Source organism: Hipposideros armiger, unplaced genomic scaffold (genome assembly GCF_001890085.2).
Source record: "Hipposideros armiger isolate ML-2016 unplaced genomic scaffold, ASM189008v1 scaffold_46, whole genome shotgun sequence".
Taxonomy (NCBI): Eukaryota; Metazoa; Chordata; class Mammalia; order Chiroptera; family Hipposideridae; genus Hipposideros; species Hipposideros armiger.
In genome coordinates this window covers 2,279,470-2,302,930 of record NW_017731396.1, presented here as the reverse complement: position 1 = coordinate 2,302,930, position 23,461 = coordinate 2,279,470, and the positions used below count along the sequence as shown (strand labels likewise).

General features: G+C 40.4%; 1 protein-coding gene across 1 annotated transcript in view; it reads left to right on the top strand.

Annotated features, from left to right (window-relative positions):
- Positions 1 to 23,461, top strand: part of VPS13D (vacuolar protein sorting 13 homolog D) — a 299,465-nt gene that overhangs the window by 52,623 nt on the left and 223,381 nt on the right. Inside the window, exons 15-20 of the mRNA XM_019639700.1 lie at positions 3,891 to 4,021; positions 7,145 to 7,235; positions 8,681 to 10,894; positions 11,999 to 12,125; positions 14,047 to 14,227; positions 20,972 to 21,154. Of these exons, the coding sequence (XP_019495245.1) occupies positions 3,891 to 4,021; positions 7,145 to 7,235; positions 8,681 to 10,894; positions 11,999 to 12,125; positions 14,047 to 14,227; positions 20,972 to 21,154 (2,927 nt within the window). The remainder of the gene's footprint in view (positions 1 to 3,890; positions 4,022 to 7,144; positions 7,236 to 8,680; positions 10,895 to 11,998; positions 12,126 to 14,046; positions 14,228 to 20,971; positions 21,155 to 23,461) is intronic.

The following is a 23,461-nucleotide window of genomic DNA, read 5'->3' as shown; positions in this document are numbered from 1 at the left end:
GGGTTTTAGAGCCGTGGGTCCTGTTTCTCAGCCCTGTGGTGTAACCACGTTAGGCTTTTGGCCGTGTTCCCTTGAATTTCTGCAGTTGGTTTTGTGGGGTTAGAGTGACTTTGCTGACTGAGGCCTACGATCAGTAGTACTTATTGAACATTTATTGTGTATAGATTATTCTGTGAGGTACTGGGGGAGGGCCTTGTGAATAGACATGGGTCAGAGAGAGGTAAGGACAGAAAAGAAAGGAGACAGTCCTTGTTATCAAGTAATTTATAATCCCTTGGGGGAAACCCATACTAATCAGCTTTGGAAATCTGTGGGCAGTGTAGCCGAGTGCAATTAATGACAGTAGCGGAATAACTGAGTTTTTCTCTTTGCATACAGGTGGTGTTAGCAAAGCATGTGTATGAGCAGGTTTTACAAACGCTGGATAATCTCGTGTATAGTGAAGATCTGAATCAGTTTCCAGGCAGTGCTCCCTCCTCACCTTGCCCTAATTCTCCTCTGCCTTCCCTCAGTACCTGTGGAGAACCTTCCATTGAAAGGAAGGAGAATGGATTGTTCAGCCACTCCAGTCTTTCTAACTCTTCTCAAAAGTCCTTGTCTGTGAAGGATGTCAAATCCTTTACCCAGATTCAAGCCAACTTTTGTATACCGGAGCTTCAAGTTCAGCTAAGTGGAGATCTGACTTTGGGGGCCCAGGGGCTTGTGAGCTTAAAGTTTCAGGATTTTGAGGTGGAGTTCAGTAAAGACCATCCTCAGACTCTATCTATTCAGATCGCCCTGCGCTCTCTGCTGATGGAAGACTTACTGGAGAAAAATCCAGATTCCAAATATAAGAACCTGATGGTGTCTCGGGGCGCCCCTAAGCCTTCCAGTTTAGCACAGAAAGAATATCTCTCTCAGTCTTGCCCTTCAGTGTCCAATGTGGAGTATCCGGATATGCCTCGGTCTCTCCCCTCTCACATGGAAGAAGCTCCCAATGTCTTTCAGCTGTACCAAAGACCCACCTCGGCATCCCGGAAGAAGCAAAAGGAAGTCCAAGACCAGGACTACCCCTTGACCCCGCCACCGTCTCCAACAGTAGATGAGCCCAGGATACTTGCTGGAAAGAGTAAATTTGACGATTCCTTGGTCCACATCAATATATTCCTGGTGGATAAGAAGCATCCAGAATTCTCTTCCATTTATAACCGAGTGAACCGGAGCATTGATGTGGATTTTAACTGCCTGGACGTGCTCATCACTCTGCAGACCTGGGTCGTGATACTAGATTTCTTTGGCATTGGCTCCACCGCGGACAACCATGCAATGAAGGTGCCGCCTGAGGACATTCTGCAAAACGTGAGGTCAGAAGCAAACACCGCACCGGAGTCTGAACTTCAGGACCCAGTTAACACCAAGCTGGATCTCAAGGTACCAGTTCCCTTTCACTCCTTGACGTTCTCAGAATGCATTTTGGTTTGTTAATTTAAATGCTGTCTTTGTACATTTACTCTAGAAAACAGGTCTTACTGGCAGCAGCGCTATGTAGTCTTCTGGATGTGTGTTACAAAAGGGTAGACATTACTATCTGAGAAAAGGTTTTCGTGTAAATTCCATCTGGAGGCAGGGAAAATTAATGGCTTAAGGAACTTTTTGTCTTTCCTCTGGGTTGTACTGTATAATTCAGTGGAATTACTTACTTCTCTGAGCCTCCGTTTCCTCATCTTCCATCATCTAATAAAGATAAGTAAATGAGGTCATGTGTGTGAGGCACCCAGCAAAGTGTCTAGTACATAGTGCCTCTTTTAAAATGTGGCTTTTTGCATCATCTCCCCACGTTGCTCAGAACATTACTGGCTTTCATTGAGGGCAACAGTACAGCTGTGAAGAATGAGGTCTCAGAAGTCAGACTGCCTGGGTTGAGATCCTGGCACTTTTGTTGTTTACAAACTACAGTTATTTGGCCCTGGTCAAAATTTTTCACCTCTTTTTACCTCCATTTGCTCATCAATAAACTGAGGGTGTTAAATTGTGCCTACCCCATTGGGTTGTTGCAAGGATTCAATGAGATAATATAGGTAAGGCCCTTTGTGCAGTGTGCATGGCTTGAAATAAGCATTCAGTGAATGACAGATATTATTAGTTTTACTATTATGTGGATTGCCACACTTATAACTCGTCCTTGGTACTCATTGCAAATGTTTCAAAACACATGAAGACAGCATTTGAATTTCGGGCTGCTGTGCTCTGTGTCATCAAGCAGTGAGATGTGTAAGTATTAAATTTAATGACCTGTTGGTGGTACATCATTGTGACTAGCACCAGCCCAGGGCCCCGGGCCCCTGCCAGCGGCCGGTTACATTCATGTGCCTCGAGGATGAAGTTCTTCCTGGACATGTCTTAGCCTGTGTGGACTTGCGCTTGCTGATGGGAAAAGTCAGGGAGGAGAATCATGTTTTATTCAGTTGCTCTTTTCTGATTTTCTTAGCTAGCAGTAGGCTTCATTCCTCGAGAGACGGGAGAGATCTCTGGAGAGCTGGGCATGAACCAGTTTTACCCCTCGGTGTGAACGAGTGCCTTTGCAGAACCCTGAGGCCTCTGGTACCTTGTTTAGCAAGGTGAATGGCACCTGGAGAGGCTTCACTCATTCTTTTGGACTTAACGTATTCGTGACTGTAACTTTGTTCTCTGGTGCCCATAATAACTGCCTTAGGGACCCTTTGGTNTCCACATCATATTTTGAAGCCACCAAATGGAGCATGTCATGAAAATATCATTTCTTTTTGTGTGCATATTTATCTTGTGCCTCTGCTCACTATGAGTTTTGGTCTTGGGATAGTCATCAAAGTTTATACTCAGTCATGGACCTCATGGTCTAAGGGTAACTCATGGGCTCTGTGTTATATATCCTACACGTAATCAGCAATAGTTCAGTAAATGTTAGTGTTTTCAGCTGTCCTTCCCTTCTCTCATGCCAGCCTTCCACATCCTGAACAACACCACCATTCAGTTCAAACTGGAGAAGATCCCTGTAGAGAGAGAATCTGAATTGACTTTCTCCCTTAGTCCAGATGATCTGGGAACTTCTAGCATCATGAAGATCGAAGGGAAATTTGTCAATCCAGTTCAGGTAAACACTTTAAACTGATTTTCATGTCAGGACAGTTGGAGCCACATATTTATTTTATATTTATGTTATATGTATTTATATTTTATTATGTATATAAACTGTTGGAAGGAAAATACATATATTCAAAGAGATATCATTAATGCATGTAACTAATGATAACTTGTTCCGGTAAACGTGGAGTCCTTTCATCGTGTCCTTTTGTCCCTGGGGAATCGGTCTTGTTAGCCTTCTTCAGTGGAGGAGGGGTGAGTTATACAGAGGAAGAGGGCAGACCCTTAATTCCATTGCCATTCAGAAATGGGGAAAATTACTGCTTAAAAAGTCAGCGTCTCTTTCCCAGGAGGATATAATTCTTGTCATGCTTTGACAAACTTGGCCCATCCTAGAAACAAATTGATTATCTGAGCTGTTGACAGATCCTTTCAAGGGAGAATTAGTCTTCTTTGGACTGAAATTGGCNCATTTTCTCTTTCAATGTAATATCATGTTTTTAAGGATTTTGATATAGTCGCTTGGAATCTTTCAGACAGTGGTTTGAAAAATTCTAGTAACATTGGTACCCTTCCCTCATGCACTGCCTTTCTCCCCACGGCTGCCCCTCACCCAGTTTTGCTTCTTTCCTGTTACCCTTGTAGTGCCAGGTCAGGCTGGAGTAAGGAACTGTTGTTGTACAGACTGTTGTTTAGCTTTGGTGGAAATTCTTGCTGAGAACAGATGTTGCAGTGTTTCCCTCCACCCAGCCATGTGAAAGTTTTGACTCTACTCTTTCCAATCTTGGCAGGTTTTGGTTATCAGTCTGAACTTGAGCTGAGAGTGGCTGAAGCTGCCCGAAGACAGTATAACAAGCTGAAGATGCAGACCAAGGCAGAAATCCGGCAAACTCTCGATCGTTTGCTAGTGGGCGACTTCATTGTGAGTGGGCATATGTAAACTCGTGGGGGGGGGGGCCGGGGAAGGGCAGGCATTCTTTCTGTCAAGTTCTTTACCTGCTGGAGGTATGCTTGTATCTGTTATACTGATTAAATTGAAAATGTGAAGTTTTTATAGCTAGCAAAAAAATATCATGTTCTTTACAGTCAGGGTTTAATGAATAAAGGACCAAAAACCGAGGGACTGTGATTAGATCATGTTTCTCCCTTGTACCACATTTGATACAAATGTGATCTTTTATAGCTGCTCGTCTTTGTTCCATGTTCTGGATCTGATATTTTGTAAATGTCTCACTTAAGAGCACCCCTTTTTTATTTACTGTTATCAGAGGAAAAACAACTGGATTGACACCCCAGTTTTCATTCCAGGGTGTGATGGTCCCTTTGTGATGCTAAGTGACCAGCTGATGCAAGGATGCTGTAGACAGGGAGAGCCAAGAGACATCTTCACAGTCCAGCAAAACTTGGTTTCCGCAGTGACATGGAGGCGCCCTGCTGAGGTGCCACAGATGGAGCAGTTAGAGTGTGGCTTCCTTTGGGCAGCGCAGGCCATTCGGGAGTGTAGGGAGGGCAGGCATGTTCTAAGTAACATGTTTAGGCATGTGTAGTATGGGATGGAGCATTACTCCTGGTTTCTGTTTTTGTATGTGAATTTCAACANGCTTCACTGGCCCATGTTGGTATTATCATTGCGCTCTTCCCGGGCGAGGCAGATCAGTCGCCGGTCACTGGCCGGCAGCTCATGGCGGCTCACAGCATCTCACGCTGGCTGCCGGCCACTCACGGTAACTCACAGCAGCCCACTGCAGCTTCACTGCAGCCTACGCCGTCGCCAGTGACTCATGGCAGCCCAGTTCCAGGTTGAGCTGTTGTTCACCATCTTAGCTGTAGAGGGCGCAGCGTTGCTGGCCCTCATGTAGGATCTGAACCGGGGCCCTGCTGCTCAGAGCTGGTGTCCCAAGCCAGCTCTTAACCAATGAGACACTCGGCCGGCCCTAGACTTTTTTTATAACCACAATGCATTTTCACATCTAAATTTAACAAGAGTTTCTTGGTATTACGTAACAATCACCAGTCAATACTTAGATTTCCCTGATCGTCTCAAAAATGCCCATTTCCTGGTGCATTGTAGAGGAATGAATGGTTTAAGAAACTTCTCAATCTTTCCTTTGATCTCTGCCATTCAGTGGAATACTTTGCTTTTCTGAACTGTAGTTTCCTCTACAAAATGAGGAGAATTAAGTAAAATGACATGAATCTTTGGAATGGAGATCCGAATAAGGTTCACACGTTACATCTGCTGTCTTGTCTCTTAAATCTCTGCTAATTAAAGCAAACCAGCCTTTCTCCTCTTTGTTCCTCCCATGCAGTTGACTTGTAGAAACAGGGTTAGTATGCTGTAGTGTCCATAGTCCAGATTTGTCTGTTTCCTTGGGGTTCCATTTGACTTCTTTTAGCTTCTAGTTCTAGAAATGGAAGTTAGTTCCTGAGACTTGATCAGATTCAGGTTCAATTCTTGGGTAAAAACATTTTTTTGTTTTTTAAGATTTTTATTGGGGAATTGGGGAAGGGGAACACTGTGTTTTTCCAGGACCCATCAGCTCCAAGTCAAGTTGTTGTCCTTCAATCTTAGTTGTGGAGAGTGCAAGCTCAGCTCAAAATCTAGTCGCTACTTTCAATCTAGTTGCGGGGGGGCATAGTCCACCATCCCATGGGGGAGTCAAACTGGCAACCTTGTTGTTAAGAGCATGTGCTCTAACTAACTGAGCCATCCGGCCACCCGTTGGCAGCTCAGTGGCAGCTCAGCTCGGATGCAGCTCACTGGCCCATGTGGGAATCGAACCGGCAACTCTGTTGCTCAGAGCTCATGCTCTTAACCAACTGAGCCACCTGGCCGGCCCCAAAACATTTCTTATATGGTGCTGAGTGCATCCTATTGCATTATGTCAGCAGTATACAACGTCTGGTTGTCCTACTTTTACACCAAGATTCATGCTAAGATAGTGGTTCAGGTGGTGACAGTTTTAGACTCAGTGTATTTTATTTTGGTGATTAAGTGACCAGAGGTTTTACATTTCCCCCTTCACGATAATCTCATTCCCTTGAGATCCTTCTGTAGTCTGTGTCAAAAAGCTTACTGCAGGGAACCTGAATGGCCCTGGAGTGGCCCCAGAGTTCGTTGCTCCATCTGCAGTTACCACTCTTTTTTCCCCTGCCTTCTTCTACAAGTGTTTTTCCTTCTTTTGTTCCTTACCTGATTTTCTTTCCCTATCTTTTTTCTCCCAATCATTTATTCATCAAACATTTCCTGAGCACCTACCTTGTGGTCGGCACTGAAGATTAAGGGGTTATGTGGCATGGTTTCTGCCATTTGGAAGCAGTGAGTGTGAATTGAGGTTTGAATGTCTCTTTGCTCCTTCATTGTCCCCGGTGATGGCCTTCAGAAGTGTCTGCCTCAGCATATCCTAGATATATACGTCCTTTGAGTATTTAAAATGACAGTGTTACAATACAGAATTTATTTATTACAAAGAATGCTATTCCCAAGACAGAGGGTTTTGACTTTCTTCTATTTTCAGTTGTTACTGAAAGAAAGAAAATCTTTGATTGTGGTTCCTAGGTGAAGTCCCAATAGTCAGCGGGGCTTCAATTAAGTATTTGTCCAAAGACATTCAGCAGGATTCTAAATTACATTTATCATTTGGTTTTGACAGATTTCTTAGTGTGACTTGACTTAATGAACCTCTATGAGTGATGAAGGAAAAGTGCAATATTAAAGACAAATGCAAAAATGAGAAAAATTGTTTCATAACGTAAAACATTTCACTAACAGAGCCTAGACAAGGCAATCATAGACAAAGACTCCACAGGACCTGGGTTTTATTGTAGATTGTGCAGCTGAGTTCCTTTTTCATCAGTTCTTTCCTTAGATTATATGGTTTGACTGGCAAATGAAAGCTGAAATGAAATTAGCATCAACAAAAGCTTTACCTTCAGATAGCCCGAGCCACTCTGTTTCTTCCTTGATTTTTGTTCTGCTATTTGCCTGAAAGATGCCCTTTTTCCCCTGGTAATATTTGCCTTGCTCTATCTTCTGTGTTCTTAGGTTCACTCGCTCTCTCTCGTGCTGAATAAGACCACCAGTGAGCTTGCGAAAGCGAGTGTGTCCAAATTAGTGGCACACCTGGAAATGATTGGTAAGTGGGGAAAAATCAAACTTGCAAAATCTGGTAAGAATTTGAATATCTTGCTCACAAATCTAATTGTCCTCGCATGCTACGGTGTGGAGGCCGGGTCTTGATTGTGGTTATTGGTCCGGCCGTGATTTATGGTGGCGTTTCCCACACACTGGCCAATGGATCAGAATCATGTGGACAGCTTGTTAAAAACGCGGGTGTCTGGTGCACCCCATCCCTACCCCAGGAATCTTGATTCAGTAGGTTGGCATGGGGCCCTGGCACCTGTGTTTTTATGTGGGTGACTTACCTGATTTTTTTTTTCCCGAATTGGGACATTTTTGGAGAGTGGAAGGGGGCACCTGGGAAATGATCATATGCTAATTATACCTGCCATGTAACAAGGCTGTCTCTGGGAAACCAGGGCTTATGTTCACTCTGTTGACATAAAGAGGGGGAGCCACCAGGAGGACCCATGGTTTTAAGCAGGAGGGTATGGTAGCACACCTGGCATTCTTTCTAATGGGACTGTGTAGGTTGAAATTCTTAGTAGGACACAAGTGATCCACTATATCAAGTTCTAAACAGTCAGGATTTTATAAAGTGAATAAGATGCCGTTCCTTCCTGAAGGAACAAGTAATGAAATATGGATGATTACAAAGCTCAAATGTTGGCTCTGTAGTTAAAATCAAGAATGGCTTTTGGGGAAGGAATGAACTGAAATTCAGGTTTTTATGCCTGGTATAAATTAATTTATAAATGCTTCCTAGAAGAGATAGGTCTTTCACATTGGAGAATCTTGCATATTTTTGCCAGAGGACATTAAGAATAAAAAATGAGTATGTGTCTTTGATTTGTTGGGAGCTGAACTAGCATGCTCAGTATAAACCCCTTAGTTGTCGTTTCATAATGCTAATTATGACAATAAAATTTGTTTTACAGAAGCAACAGGGTAGCACACCTCCTTTTTTTTTTNCCAGCACTGATCTAGCACTTGGGGTATCATGTTGAGTAAGACAGATGAGACCTCTGTTCTTTTGGAACATGCTAGTGGGCGGAACAAAATGAACACATAGACAAATACTGGCAAAAGTAACATAATTATGGAGAGTGATGTGAGAAGGGTTGATGAAAGCTGCTCATGGCAGTGCGGCTCAGATTGTGGGGAAGCAGTTTTGGGCAGCAGGTGGTTGGTTTTTGCACCCTGACGTGTGTTCTTATGTCAGCTGGTCTTCATCTTTTCTCCTGTTCATATGCTTTGTCTCTTTGTGTTTTGATTTCAAAATTAATAGTTAAGTTCACACTGAATACATGGTAAATACAGAATATTATGCTGAGAGTTTTCATCCATTTATTTCCTCAAATTGGAGTTGGTTGATTCTCTACTTTTCTTAATTATTGCATTAAAGGAAAGCAGCAGGCAAGAGCGGACATAGATTTTGAATCTTCTCTTTCTCACCTGCAGATGACTCCAAGAGGAAAAGTGGGGAAGGGTCAGCATCTGAGGACAATCAGTTTAGTGATGATGAGTATAAGACCCCTCTTGCCACACCACCCAACACCCCACCTCCTGAGACAAGCAGCAGCAACGGGGAGAAAACGCCCCCATTTTCTGGAGTTGAATTCAGTGAAGAGCGGCTTCAAGCACACTTGTTGAGCACGAAGATGTATGAGAGGTACTCCCTGTCCTTTCTGGACCTCCAGATCATGGTTGGACGAGTGAAGGACAACTGGAAGCATGTCCAGGATATCGATGTGGGGCCAACCCATGTGGTCGAGAAATTCAACGTTCACCTGCAGTTAGAACGTCGACTGATTTATACTTCAGACCCCAAGTACCCTGGAGCCGTGCTCTCAGGCAACCTGCCAGATTTAAAAATCCACATCAATGAGGATAAAATATGTGCTCTCAAGAATTGCTTTGCCCTCCTCACCACCCCAGAAATGAAGCCTTCCGAGACTCAGATTAAAGAGAAGATCTTCCCCCAAGATGATCAGCGTGGAACTTTGCAAGATTCAGTCATGAACTTGACCCAGAGCATCGTGATGTTGGAGCAGCATACCCGGGAGGTTCTGGTGGAGTCACAGCTCCTCCTGGCTGAGTTTAAAGTGAACTGTATGCAGCTTGGTGTGGAGAGCAATGGCCGGTACATTTCTGTGCTCAAAGTATTTGGTACCAACGCTCACTTTGTGAAGAGGCCTTACGATGCTGAAGTCTCCCTCACTGTCCATGGTTTACTCCTGGTGGACACCATGCAGACTTATGGTGCTGATTTTGACCTTTTGATGGCTTCACATAAGAACTTGAGCTTTGATGTCCCCACAGGAAGCCTCCGGGATAGCAGGGCCCAGTCTCCTGCGTCTGGGTCTAATGCGGTCCCCTTCACTCATGCTGCCATGCCGAACGACCGATCAGCTACTAGCGTTTCACTGGACAGAGTTCTCACCAAAGAACAAGAATCCCTCATTAAATTGGAATATCAGTTTGTGAGTTCAGAGTGCCCGTCGATGAACTTAGATAGCACTCTCCAGGTGATTTCATTGCAGGTGAATAATTTGGATATTATCCTAAATCCAGAGACAATTGTGGAGCTGATTGGTTTTCTTCAGAAGTCCTTTCCCAAGGAAAAAGATGATGTGAGTCCTCAGCCTTTAATGACTGATTTTGAAAGAAGCTTTAGGGAAGAAGGAACTTACCAATCTACATATGAACAAAACACTGAGGTTGCAGTAGAAATCCACAGGCTTAACTTATTGCTCCTTCGGACAGTGGGAATGGCAAACGGAGAGAAATATGGCAGGAAAATTGCAACTGCGAGTATAGGTGGCACCAAAGTTAACGTCTCAATGGGTAGCACATTTGACATGAATGGTTCTCTCGGCTGTTTGCAGCTTATGGATTTGACACAAGATAATGTTAAAAACCAGTATGTTGTCAGCATTGGGAATTCCATAGGCTATGAAAACATTGTCAGTGATATTGGCTACTTTGAATCTGTATTTGTCAGAATGGAAGATGCAGCCCTCAACGAAGCTTTGAGTTTCACGTTTGTTGAGAAATCTAAACAGGAATGTTTTCTAAACCTCAAGATGGCTTCCTTGCATTATAACCACTCTGCTAAATTTTTGAAGGAGTTGACAATGTCCATGGATGAACTGGAAGAAAATTTTCGAGGCATGCTGAAAAGCGCAGCCACCAAAGTCACCACAGTCCTAGCTACCAAGACAGCTGAGTACAGTGAGATGGTATCACTCTTTGAAACTCCATGGAAGACCCGGGAATCCTTTACCTTGGAAGAAAATGACATCTATGGGCTCGGCCTAGCTGCTCCTCATTCCGACACTGTAAAGCTGATCTTGAACATAAACATTGAATCGCCGGTTGTGTCCATCCCTCGGAAGCCTGGGAGTCCTGAGTTGTTGGTTGGACACTTGGGACAGATATTCATCCAGAATTTTGTGGCAGGAGACGATCAATCCAGAAGTGACCGTCTGCAGGTGGAAATCAAAGACATTAAATTATATTCTTTGAATTGCACCCAGCTGGCAGGCAGAGAGGGTCCTGGGTCTGATGTAAGCCGGGCGTCTTGCCCTCTGTCTGGGTCTGCCAGTGCCAGTAGTCAGGAGGAAGCGCATTTCACCCGACATGATTTCTTTGAATCTTTGCATAGAGGTCAAGGTGAGGAGCGCCAATCATGTCTTATTTTGTTTTAAGATTCCAAACCCAACTCATGTATACTTTGCTTAAATCAACAAGAAAAACCTTTTCTTTTTGAATTATGCCCAGTAATATTTAAGACATCATAATGGAATTTTAATAGATGGTTTCACATTAGGTTGGTGTGTTTTCAACTTTTTTCATTGATTGCCATATTTGGAAATTTTGTTTTTTTTAAGTGGCCCCCTTTGAAATTGGGTGAGTGGTCATGCATAGGGATTTTTCAATGAGTGGATTCTGTGAGAGTATTACTTAATTTGGTTAAATAGATCTGATTTTTTTATTCTTAATTTATAGATTTTTCNAGCTGTTGTTCAGCATCTTAGCTGTGGAGGGCAGTGTCACTGGCCCTCATATGTGGGATCCGAACCAGGGCCCTCTGGCGTCCCAAGCCAGCTCTTAACTAATGCGCCACTCGGCCGGCCTGCACACCCCTTTTTAATATCCACCCCACGTTAAGAATGATTCATGGTAACTTCGCATCTCAGGTGTACATGGTTCAACAGCCCTTTGTTCTACCACCATCCAGGGGCTTCACGCCTGTGATATATTGCATTAGTTTCAAATCAGTCTCCAGTGTCTGCCTATCTCATTAATTTTGTTTTTTAATTAAACCACACCAAAACCACTTAAGGTGGCTTGAACACCAGCCGTACCTCTGATACTTCCTTTTTTATTCTTCTATCCACAGTACAATGAATAGACCTTAGATATTTCACTAGTTCTAGTTAGTGATCTAATCACAGAGGAATCACGTTTCTCTCTGTATTTGTAAATGTGTTATCCTTAAAAGTGTGTGTTTTAATTTCTTTCCCCTTATAAATGTTAAAGTGTGATGTTGCTGTGTTATTTCAGTCCCCTTTGGACTTCTGCACTGAGACTACTCGAAAGATTGCATAAAATATTTTTTCTGGGAGCACTGGAATATGAAAATTGGCTTTTGACATGTAGTTTGATGAAATGATGAAAAGTTTGAGGCATGTGTCTATCAGTTTTTGTTCCAGACATATTTAAGGTGTATGACAAAAAAAGATACGTAATGCGTTCTACTTTTAACATCCCTAGAGGGAGACCTGTCCTTACAAGGAAGCCTGGGGAGCCTGTCTCTCAGTGACCTTACAGCCCACGGAGAGTTTTACAGAGAGCGGTTCACGACCAGTGGGGAGGAAGCACTCATCTTCCAGACTTTTAAGTAAAAACATCGCTTTTTTCTCACTCGCCATTTTGTCATAATTGCATGCTGTTTCAAATTCTTGTTGCCTAAACAATGAAGAACAGTTTAAAAAATGTTTACCTTCTAACATAAATTTGATATGATCTAGTTGTGAGGAATCCTGATTTATATTAAAATGGATCTGTGTTGAAGTGGGCTGCTCGGGTTTCATAAACAGATGGGGTATGATTGAAATAATGCTGATTATTAAAAAGCCTGGGCTTTCATTCTGGTTTCAAACTAGCTTGTTATGTGACCTCAGGCAACTCACTTCGTTTCCATGCATCAGTTTTTAAATCTAAATATTGAAGGGACTAAGTTGGATCAGTTTCCATGAAGCTCTAAACATTCTGGAATGATCTCAGCCTGAGAAAGCTGTTGAAGATATGGGTGTTAAATTACATTATGCATTTTTTCTGTATAAACATAATCTGTATTGAATCTCTTCAGTTTTAGAATTCAGAAGGCATCTTTAGGCCTATGTAGTTATAACAGAATGGTTTTCTCAGAAGGCAAAAAGTTTAAAATGGAGGCTTCTCAACCTTTGGGGGAGCTGCTAGAAAATATAGATATCTGGCTCTGCCCCCAAATATTCTGATCTGTTCTTGTCCTTTGTCTTTTTTTTTTTTTTAAAGAAATTTTATTGGGGAACAGTGTTTTTTTCAGGACCCATCAACTCCAAGTCAAGTAGTTGTTTCAATCTAGTTCTGTAGGGTGCAGCTCAACTCCCAAGTCCAGTTGCCATTTTCAATCTAGTTGCTGGGGGCGCAGCCCACCATCCCATGCAGGAATCGAATTGGCAGCCTTGTTGGTAAGAGCACGCGCTCTAACCAACTGAGCAATCCTGCCGTCCACCGGCAGCTCAGCTCAAGTTGTTGTCTTCAGTCTAGTTGCAGAGGGTGCAGCTCACTGGCCCATGTGGGAATCGAACCAGCAACCTTGTTCAGAGCATGTGCTCTAACCAACTGAGCCACCCGGCCGCCCCTTTTTCTTTTTGAATTTAACTTATTTTTTTAACTTGCCAAAGCAATTCTTATGTTCAAACAGAATTGAGAAAAACTATTTCTAAAGATGTCTGAGAACTTTTTCTTTCATTTTCAGGAAGAGGATATCATACTCTACTGCGAATTTAGATTGCTATATTTTTATTATTACCGACCACAGTGGCATGGTTCTGTGATACACGAGATAATTAATATAAAACCCTTAACTCTCTGCCTGGCACAAAATAGGTGCTTAGCAAATGTGAGTTCCTTTCCCCAGTTGACTATGTCCTTTATGATAATCTATTATTATGGCACCATGCTCCGTTAAACTGAATGCCATTCGTAAAAGTTTTCTAATTTGTCTTGGAAGATCGATAGATGCTAAGCCTCTTTGGCCAGCATTTCACTGAAGTTAAAAGAAGATTTCTTTCTGCCTTCAGAAGGTAGTTTTCCCCAGAAACACTGGTTCTGTGGCCTAACTTGCTTTACCCATTGTTTCATGGCATAATAAATATTTTTATTATCTTTCAAGTTCATATAGTCACAGTCTTTGCTAGGACAGGATGAGCAGGAATAATCCCTTCTCCTTAAAGGCAGGGAATAAGAGGCCCAGGTGAAAGGTCTGAACCACACTGGCTTCTGAGTGAGCTCTGGAATCAGGTGACCTTAGTGCCTCGAGCTGCCTACCTGTTCATAGCCCCGGCTGTCATCAGACTTGCATTTAACATCCTGATCACATTGCTGAAGCTTAGAAAGGGAGGGATTATTGGAGTTTGCTTTGTAAAACTTGATGTGGTTTTCCATGTGGATAGCTAAGGCTGTTTTCTAGGGAAAACCCTAAATCAATGCAAGTGTTCTTCAAATACCAACTTGCACCTTGCTGCTGTCAGTCACATTTTTGCCCTTGTGCCTAGATACGGCCGGCCCGACCCTCTTCTCCGGAGAGAACACGACATCCGAGTGAGCCTTCAGATGGCCTCCGTGCAGTATGTGCACACCCAGCGCTTCCAGGCCGAGGTCGTGGCCTTCATCCAGCACTTCACTCAGCTGCAAGATGTCTTAGGGCGCCAGCGAGCTGCGATTGAGGGCCAGACGGTAGGTTCTCTTACTTCTCCAAGTTGCCTTTTCAGCTTGATCCATAGAACTTTTAAGCCTCTAGAGATAAATCTGGAAAATTTCACTGAATGAAGTAAAATTCGGTAATTTTATGCTTACTAATGTCCTCCATGTAACTGCTTTTCTATAGAACTCTTACTGTAATTGGAGAGCTTATATTCCTTATTCGCTGTATCGTGTTCTAATCACCTTTAAAGTTTAGCTTTACCTTTCTCTAAAAAAAGATAAAAGAAATTTATGGATAACACTAAAGACTTTTGGCCCTTCTAGGACTTTAGTGAGGATTCTTCTCTTTGAAAGGGGTCCCGAAGAACATATATAAAGAGGGTTTCTTCGAATAGGTTAGACGTTCCCAATTCTTAGTTCATTGCTCCCGTAACGTCTTAGAAGTTTTTCCATGACACATCCTAGGTCAAAAGAAACACCTAATGGCCTTTCCATTTACAAAGTAATTAAGAATAAACAATTTAATAAGTACTTGTGTCCAAACAATTTAGTAGCTGTTTGAAAAGTAATCAGACATAAAGGAAAGAGTAATATTTTTACTTCATTCTTAAATAACCACAATTACTTACTAGTTGGATGCATGTACTCTTGGGCTTTGTACAATTACTGGAACTTGGAACCAGATTGGACATCACAACCCTCATTTCATGTTCCGCGTTTATTTTCTCATGGTTCTTGCTTTTTGTCACATCAACTGCTTAAGACCTATTGGGTTGTTGGAAAAGTCATGACATATTTTTTCTGTTTTTTATTGCAAAAATGCGTCATGACTTTTCCGACAATAGTTTTGCAAAGATGAGACCTGTCTGAAAGGAATGTCACATGATTTGACATTGAATGTGAACTACCTCAAGCTAATAGTTCGTGCAGTGTCTGACAGATGATGTGTTTCCTTAAAAAATTAAAGTGGCTTGGCAACATGTGTACTGTGAGTGTGTGGCGGTGTCCTGTGATACCTCGGCACACAGTTTGGGAACTGCAGAAAATGATTATAATAAAGCTCTTTGTAAAACTTGTTTTTATTTATTTTTAAATTATTAGTTAAAATATTATAATTTAAGAAATAGATGCTGTCTTTATAGGGGCAACATTTAAAAATTTTGTTTTAATTTAAATTGAAAATTTTTGAATATGTTATATATTGACTTGGTACAGCATCAAAGTAAAAAAGGACATTTGGAGAAAAGCCATCTTCTCAGTCACTTTTTCTTAACTGCCCAGTTTCTCTCCTGGAAGCAGCCAGTGTCACCGGTTTCCTGTGTGTCTTCCAGAGAATGTATTTTTAAAAAGTTTCGAAGTAGCATAAAGAAATTATAGGGAATTTAGAAAAAAGAATCAGTTTTCCAGTCTCATGGCATGATAGGTATGTTTTTATTTATTTTCATTTTCGCCGTATACATGTTTCCATGGTTATAATCATGGAGTATGTAACTTTTTTTCTCTCCTTAGAAAGTTTAAAAAAAAAAAGTTTTTGACAGATATAAAAATATCTGTAGCATATATACAAGTTACAAAGTATGATAATAAAATGAACATCCATGAACCCAGCACCAAAATAAAAATTAAAACATTATTAAGACTGCTGCATGTATCCCCCATTCCCCTGTCAATGCCTTAGGTAACCATTGTCCTGCTTTTGGGTCTACCAGTAGCTTTAAAATTAAAAAAAAAGAAAGAAAGCTCCCATGCAATGTCTTATTTTGCTTGTTTTGATCTTTACAGAATGGTATTAAACTGTGCTTAATGTTCTATGACTTGCTTTTTTTTGGTCCCTTAGTGTGTTGAGAGTCATTCAGGTTGTTATATGTGATTGCATCTCATTTACTTTCACTGTTGTATTTTATTGGTGTAACACACATGATTTATCCATTCTCCTGTTGGACCCTGGGATTGTGTACAGCGTCTTGCTATTGTGTAGTATGTCTACTGATGCACAAGTGTAAGAGTGTTTCTGAGATACTCAGGAGTGGAATTACTGGGCCATAGGCTAATCGCATATTTCTTTTTACAAGATAATTGTTTTTTAAAATGGCTGCCTCCATCACACACACCCATCAGCAGTGTATAACAATTCCCTGTAATTCATATCCTTGCCACCAACACTTGCATTGTCAACCTTTTTATTTGGGGCCAATTACTGAGTATAAAATGGTATTATATTTATGGTCTACATATGCTTTTTAAAAACCTTTTCAATTGAGGAAAAGCATATAGTACCCACAATAAAATACATAAAATGTGTTAAGTTTATGCATACACTTTTGGAATCCAGCTTCTCATAACCCTTTTTCATAATCTTTTTCATCTTGCTTTGCATTTTTCATAGCTATCCTATTTAATGATTGTATATTCCATCACGTCAGTTTACTTAACCATTTCCTTATTTTTTAACATTTGAATTGCTTCCAGTTTTTCATTCCTCTGAGTAATACTTCCATGAATATCTTTGTGCACATAGTTTATTTTTCAAGTAATTTTAATAGGAAGGAATCCTATACATGGTATTGAATACCGTAAGTGGCATTGTTTTATAGGATTTAGTCCTATAAAGCCATGTACATTTTTGTGACTCCCAGTACAACTTTACTGAATGTTGTCTGTTAGAATTATGTACATTTAAAACAATTATTTTTACATGTGTGGTTTAAACAATAGTGTTAGTGTGGGGAACCAATCATTTGGGTTGGGAAATGAGACACTGTGCATTACTGAGTAATTGGGTTTAACTTCCTGGGGGAAGCAGAAATTAAATAGATAATTAAGCTTTGCTTTATCAAATTATATAAAACAAACAGAAGGTTAAAGGCATGTTTCCCTATTTTGATTAGTGCTAAATGTGTGGGCTTTGAAGAAAACCTGATTTTCTCAAGGATCTTTAATCCTAGCTGTTTGAGTCCTCGCTGTTCGATTCACAGAAAGAGCTAAAGAAACCTATTTTGCTTGCTGATAAGATTAAGAGGCTATTTTGTTTGATACTTGAATTCCTTTCTCCTATTATTGTACTGGTAATAGGTGGTATTATCTGCCTTTGACTTTAGCTGGATTTTTATTCCTATATTTTCTAGTGTCTATAAATAATGATCCAGTGGGACTTTAAATTTCTTTTTAATCTTGATGTTTGAAATTAGAGCATCAGATACCTAATTCGATTGTGCCAAATATAAATTGTTTCCTTTATTTTTACCCCAGAAGTATGACATCATTTTCCTGTGTCTTCTACCTTATGTGATGTCTCTTGTATTGAATTTCCTTATTCACTGAGGAACCAGAGTACAGATTTTTGACATGCAATTTAGAAATCCTGGGACAAGAACCTGCAGCCTGGGTGTTGCCGCTATAAGCTGTGTGACCAGCGGCGAGTTACTGTTTTTGCTGTTCTTCTGTTGACTTACTTGTAGAAGGAAAATGGAGATAGCAAAAATAAGTATGCTGTACATTGGTTAATAATTATTTATTTATGTTAATGGTGCTTTGTAGTTTTCAAAGCGCTTTCACATATATTCTCTCATTTGATCTTATCACAACCTTGTTTTTTCATTTCTTCAATTATTTAGTGAACGTTTATTGTGGAAGGATGTGTCATAGACTGCCAGGTGCTAGCAACATAATGGCAAAGAAGAAAGACAAGGTCGTTCCCCTCATGGAGCTTGAAGATAGAAATATGAAAAAAGATAATTCATTATGATTAGGCAGTGGCTCATCTGATTTTTTGTTGTTGTTTTGTTTTTATTTTTTATTTTTTTGGCTCATCTAAGTTTTCACACTATTTTTTAAAAAGTAGAAGTTTTTCATTTTGATGAAGTAAAATTTTCTTCTTTTATGGTGTTATTTGTGTTTTATCAAAGAAATCTCTGCCTACCACAAGGTGGCGAAAATTTTCTTCTATATCCTCTTTAAGAAGTTTTATAATTTTAGCTCTGTTCCATTTTGAGTTGATTTTTGTGTATTTTGTGAAGTAAGGGCTGAGATTTTTTTCCCATATACATACCCAGACTATTCTTTTCCCATTGAATTATCTTGGCACTTCTGTTGAGAATCAGTTAACTATATATTTATGTGTGTATTTCTTCTCTATTCTGTTGCATTGATTTATATTTAAGTGTATGACAGTACCACCTTGTCTTGTGTACTGTTGTTTTGTGGTGTGTCTTGAAATCAGGTAGTGGAAGTTCTCCAGCTTCGTTCTTTATTTTCGAATGTTTTGGTTATTGTAGGTCCTCTGTTTTTCCTTATAAATTTTAGAATCAGCTTGTCTATTCTACAAGAAAGTCAGTTAGGATTTTGATTGAAATTGCGTTGAATCTGTATATGAGGAAAATTGTCACCAACGCTAGTCTTGAAAGGGCAACGGGGTTAAACAATGCTATAGGAATCCAGCCGTTGCTGAACTCTAGTGAGGCATGGGATGGCGCTTGGAGGTGAGGAGAATAAATAACCCTGACATGGTCTTTGAGTGTGGTATATCCTTCTATTTAATTAAGTCTTCAATTTCTCAGCAGTATTTTGTCATTAGATGGTCTTAACACATATTTTGTTAAATTTATCCCTGCGTATTTCCAATTTTGGATGCTATTATAAATGAAATGAATTTATAAAAAAATTGCAGTGACCAATTGTTTATTAAGAGTGTAAGAAATAGAATTGACTTGTACGAGGTACTGATCAAAAAATTAGGTGAATGCTGCTGCCAAGTGCCATCCAATGGAAAGGCAGGGATCTTGAATACAGGAAGTCGGCGCCTTGAACCTTAGTAACTGTGTGACAAATTTCAACTTGTTCTGTGGCGTCAGTTGGGTGTGAGCTATGGTTGAGAGAAGGTGTGCTTTTAAAGTGTGCCATAAATCATCCTCCATCATGACAATGTTCTGTGTCACACATTGCTTCTGGTATATGGCAATTTCTGTCAAATAAAAACATTATGGTGTGTCCTCATCCACCTTATTCACCGGATCTGGTGCCATGCGACTTCTAGCTCTTCCCCAAACTCAAAATGACTCAGGACATCAAGGCAGCCACGACAGTGCAACTAAAGACACTCACGAAAGAGGACTTCCAGAACCGCTTCAGAAAGTGGCAAGAATGATGGGATAAGCGTGTTTGAAACGAGGGGTAATATTTTGAGGGGGATTAATGGCAGTGTGTCTTTTACTGTAATAAGTTTTTTAAATTTAAACACTCACCGTATTTGTTTATTATACCTCATATATCGCCCTTGTGTCCTGCAATCTCGATAAACTTCCTTATTCTAGTTCCTTTAGATTCTGTACTGGTTTCCACAAAGATGATTATGTTGTCTGAGAATAAGAGAGTTTTATTTTTTCCTTTCCAGCCTGCACTTTTTGACTAGGACTTTCATTACAATGTTGCAAAGAAGTGGTGAGAGTGGATATCCTTGCCTTGTTCCTTATCTTAGGGGGAAAACATTCTATCTTTCAGCATCCAGTATGATCTTAGCTATAGAGAGTTTGTATGAGTGTGTTGTTTTTTGTTTTTTTTTTAAGATTTTTATTGGGGGGTTGGGGGAGGGGAACAGCATTGGAGAATCGGGGAAGGGAAACAGACAAGTTGCTGTCCTTTTGTTCTTCACTCTAGTTGTGGAGGTCGTCACTTCACTGGCCCATGTTGGTACCATCATTGCACTCTTCCTGGGTGAGGCAGTCGCTTGCTGGCCATTGGACAGCTGCTCACAGCAGCTCACGGCAGTTCATGGCAGCTCACACTGGCTGCCAGCCACTCACGGTAGCTCACGGCAGCCTACTGCAGCAGGGGCTGCAGCCTACGGCGATGCCGGCGACTCACGGCAACCCAGCTCCAGGTTGAGGTGTTGTTCACCACCTTAGCTGTAGAGGGCGCAGCATTATTGGCCCATGTGGGATCCGAACCGGGGCCCTGCTGCTCAGAGCTGGCGTCCCAAGCCAACTCCTAACCAGTGTGCCACTTGGCTGGCCTGAGTGTGTGTTTTTAAGGAGTCTGTCTACTTTACCTAAATTGTCAGTTTGTTGGCGTGAAATCATTCATAGTTTCCCTTATCTTTTTAATATTTGTAGGTTCTGTAGCAACGTCCCCCACTCCTTGATAGTGGCATTTTTTGTTTCCTTCCTTTTTTTTTGAAACGTATGGGTAGAGGTTTATCAATTTTCATCAGTCTTTTCAAAAAACAAATTAATGAGGCCTATATTATGGTTAGCACTTGGAAAGTGGTTGTTGGGTATTGTTCTGTGTTTAATTGGTTTTTCTCTGTTTTCTAAATAAGTGGTTTCCGTTCTTTATTATTTTCTTCCTTCTACTTAAGTTTATTTTGCTTTTCCCTTTTATAGCTTCTTAAGATGGAAGCCGTGATTATTGATTTTAAATCTTTATAAACATTTAATGCTAAACATTTGTCTCTACTGTTTTAAGTTCATCCTGTGAATTTCAATATGCTTTTTTTTTTTTTTAATCACTAAGGTAAAAATAGTTTTCTGTTTCCCTTGTGATTTCTTCTTTGACCCATGGTTATTTAGAAGTGAATAATCTAATTTCCAAATATTGAGGATTTCTGTTATCTTCTTGTTACTGATTTTTAATTTAACTCCATGGTGGTCATAGACTATACTCGGTGTGATTTTAGTTGTTTTAGATTTATAATGTCATGAAACTTTTGGGAACCTGAGGTTGTTTGATTGTAAAATTAGGAAATTAATTGAGCCTCCGAGTCATTTTTCTTTCCTTTTCCAGGTGAGAGATCAAGCCCAGCGCTGCTCACGGGTTCTCCTGGATATTGAGGCTGGTGCTCCTGTTCTCCTTGTCCCAGAAAGTTCCAGATCGAATAATCTGATTGTCGCAAACTTGGGGAAGTTGAAAGTCAAGAACAAGTTTCTCTTTGCTGGCTTTCCTGGGACCTTTTCCTTACAAGATAAGGTGAGCTATTAGTATTCATTCTCTTGTCAGCTCAACTAGTATTTGAACACCTATCGAAAAATTTGTATGTTGCCATAAGATGCTTTCTAACTGCTGTTACTTTTGTCGTATATATGGCTTGAAGAATATTTTTTTGACATTTCAATTAACTTTTTAATAAAGATAATGTAAATTATAACCCTTAAAAACTATATGAAGTAACTTATTTTAGCAAACAAACCAACAGAACCAGTCTTCCATCTTTATAATACTTTCCTCACGGGCTGAGCTTATAATAATCAACTTTTTACACTACGTGACTTTTTTCAACAGACGTCATTTGGCCCAAGGTTTATCTGAAGCCGTTTAAAAATATCTTAATAAAATCTTATACAGTATATTGCTCTACAATTTAAAACTACTTTAGCAGCACTTATTTCTTACAACGTTTGGAGGTAATTGGGATGAGAATTGCTGTCGTTTTCATTTTACATTTGGAAAAGATGGGACTTGTTGAAAATAAATGATAAAAGTGGGAACATCTTGTAAATCACAGACTTAGTGCTAAAAGGACCTTGGACATGGTCTAATGCGCTCCCTCCCATCCATTTTTTGCATTTGAGGAGACTGAGTAACATTGCTAGAACTAGAGACGGTCTTGTCGTTCTGTGTGTGTGTTTTAATGAAACCTTGCGAGTTTCCACAGCAGCTTTTCAGTCTGTCTGCTTATTATTAAATTTTAGCTTTTCAGAAAAGCACTTACTGAAATTCCCAGATAGTTATGCTCATTTTTAGTCTAACAGCTAATAAAAAGGGGAGAGAGAGAGCCTTTGAAGAGTGCCTAAGACTTGAACGTAAGATCTTATGACTGACAATAATAGCATAAGTAACTGATGGTTATTTAATGTTTATTATACATCAGTCTGTGCTAAGCTGTTTCCATATTTGTTCATTTTGTTCTCATTAGCAACATAAGAGGTATCTTGTATATTTAACACCATTTTTCTAGATAAAGAAATTGAGACTTAGAAAGGTTAAGTAATTTCTTTTGGATTATAAAGCTAGTAAGGAGTATAGTGTGGAGTTCAGAATATTATGTGTCTGCCTTCCATACTCTATGCTCTTAACTGCGATATGGTTTTATTTTCCAGTACTATGATTAGGTTTATGTGGGTGAAATAAACTGGCCAAGTGTGTTCCTGCTATGTGTCTTACTGACCCTTTCCTGAATAGCTACAGCTCTTTTGAATTTTCTAAATGGTGGGCAGTGAGTTATTAAAATAACTTAGATGGGAGAATTCCAAAGATTATTACGGAAAAGGTAGAAATTTGAGCAGTTATCGTTTGCTTCTCTTGGGATAGAAAGAAAAGATGATGGAGAGTGGGTAGGATGGCGTCCTTCCCAGGAATTTGCCAAGGACCTCAACTCTTCTCAGAAAGTAACAGGAAGACCATGTTTGTTTACAATACCTTAACTCAGATAGTGTTATGATTTTTAAGTTAGTGTCTTCATGTTTTTCTTCATTTGTTTTACTTCTCATTCATCTGTTTACTCACTCTACTAGCTAGCCTAGACATCTTGAATCGAAAATATTTGATTCAGTGATTGGGAATGAGTAGATTCAGGAGGAGAGTCATGACAAGGCAGTGAGAAAGAACCACAGGAACTATGGCCACGTGTCATCACCTTGGGCTCAGGATCCAACATGGGGTCTTTGGACGAAGGGCTAGAGTCACGTTGTCCACATAGCACCTTACTTATAGCCACTCAGATATAACAGATTTAGTGATGAGAGCAGAGGGTGGAGCAAAGCAGCAGTGTTCAGCAGCGCAGGGGGAAGGGCATCACCAGGTTCACGCATGCTTTGCAGACATATCTTTAGGCAGAGCTAGTGACTGAGAGCTGGCTCATTTACCTGCTGTGAGAAGCCCTCCTGCTGGAATGGTAGGCCTCACCACCGAGGCTGTTTTGATAGGGAGAAACAGGCTTCCACTGACGTATACTTAAGACATTAAAAGTGAAATCGACCATCATTGGTCTTTTCACAGTAGGACTAGTAGAGAACTAGTAACCTGGGTCTTAATGAAGAATATCTGTTTTCACAGTTGAAAGATAAGCTTTTGCTTGTTCCTGGGCTTAACATAAAAGAAAGATCCATTCATAAAAAGAAAGATTGGGAACTCTTTTTAAACTTTCTTACTCTTCCTTAGTATGGGATATTTATAATTAACATGACTAGATATTAAACAAATGTGTCGGAACTGGTGTTTGCCCATGAGTGTTGTCCTCATTGTCACCTCAGGGCACTACATCTTTGTTCCAACTCC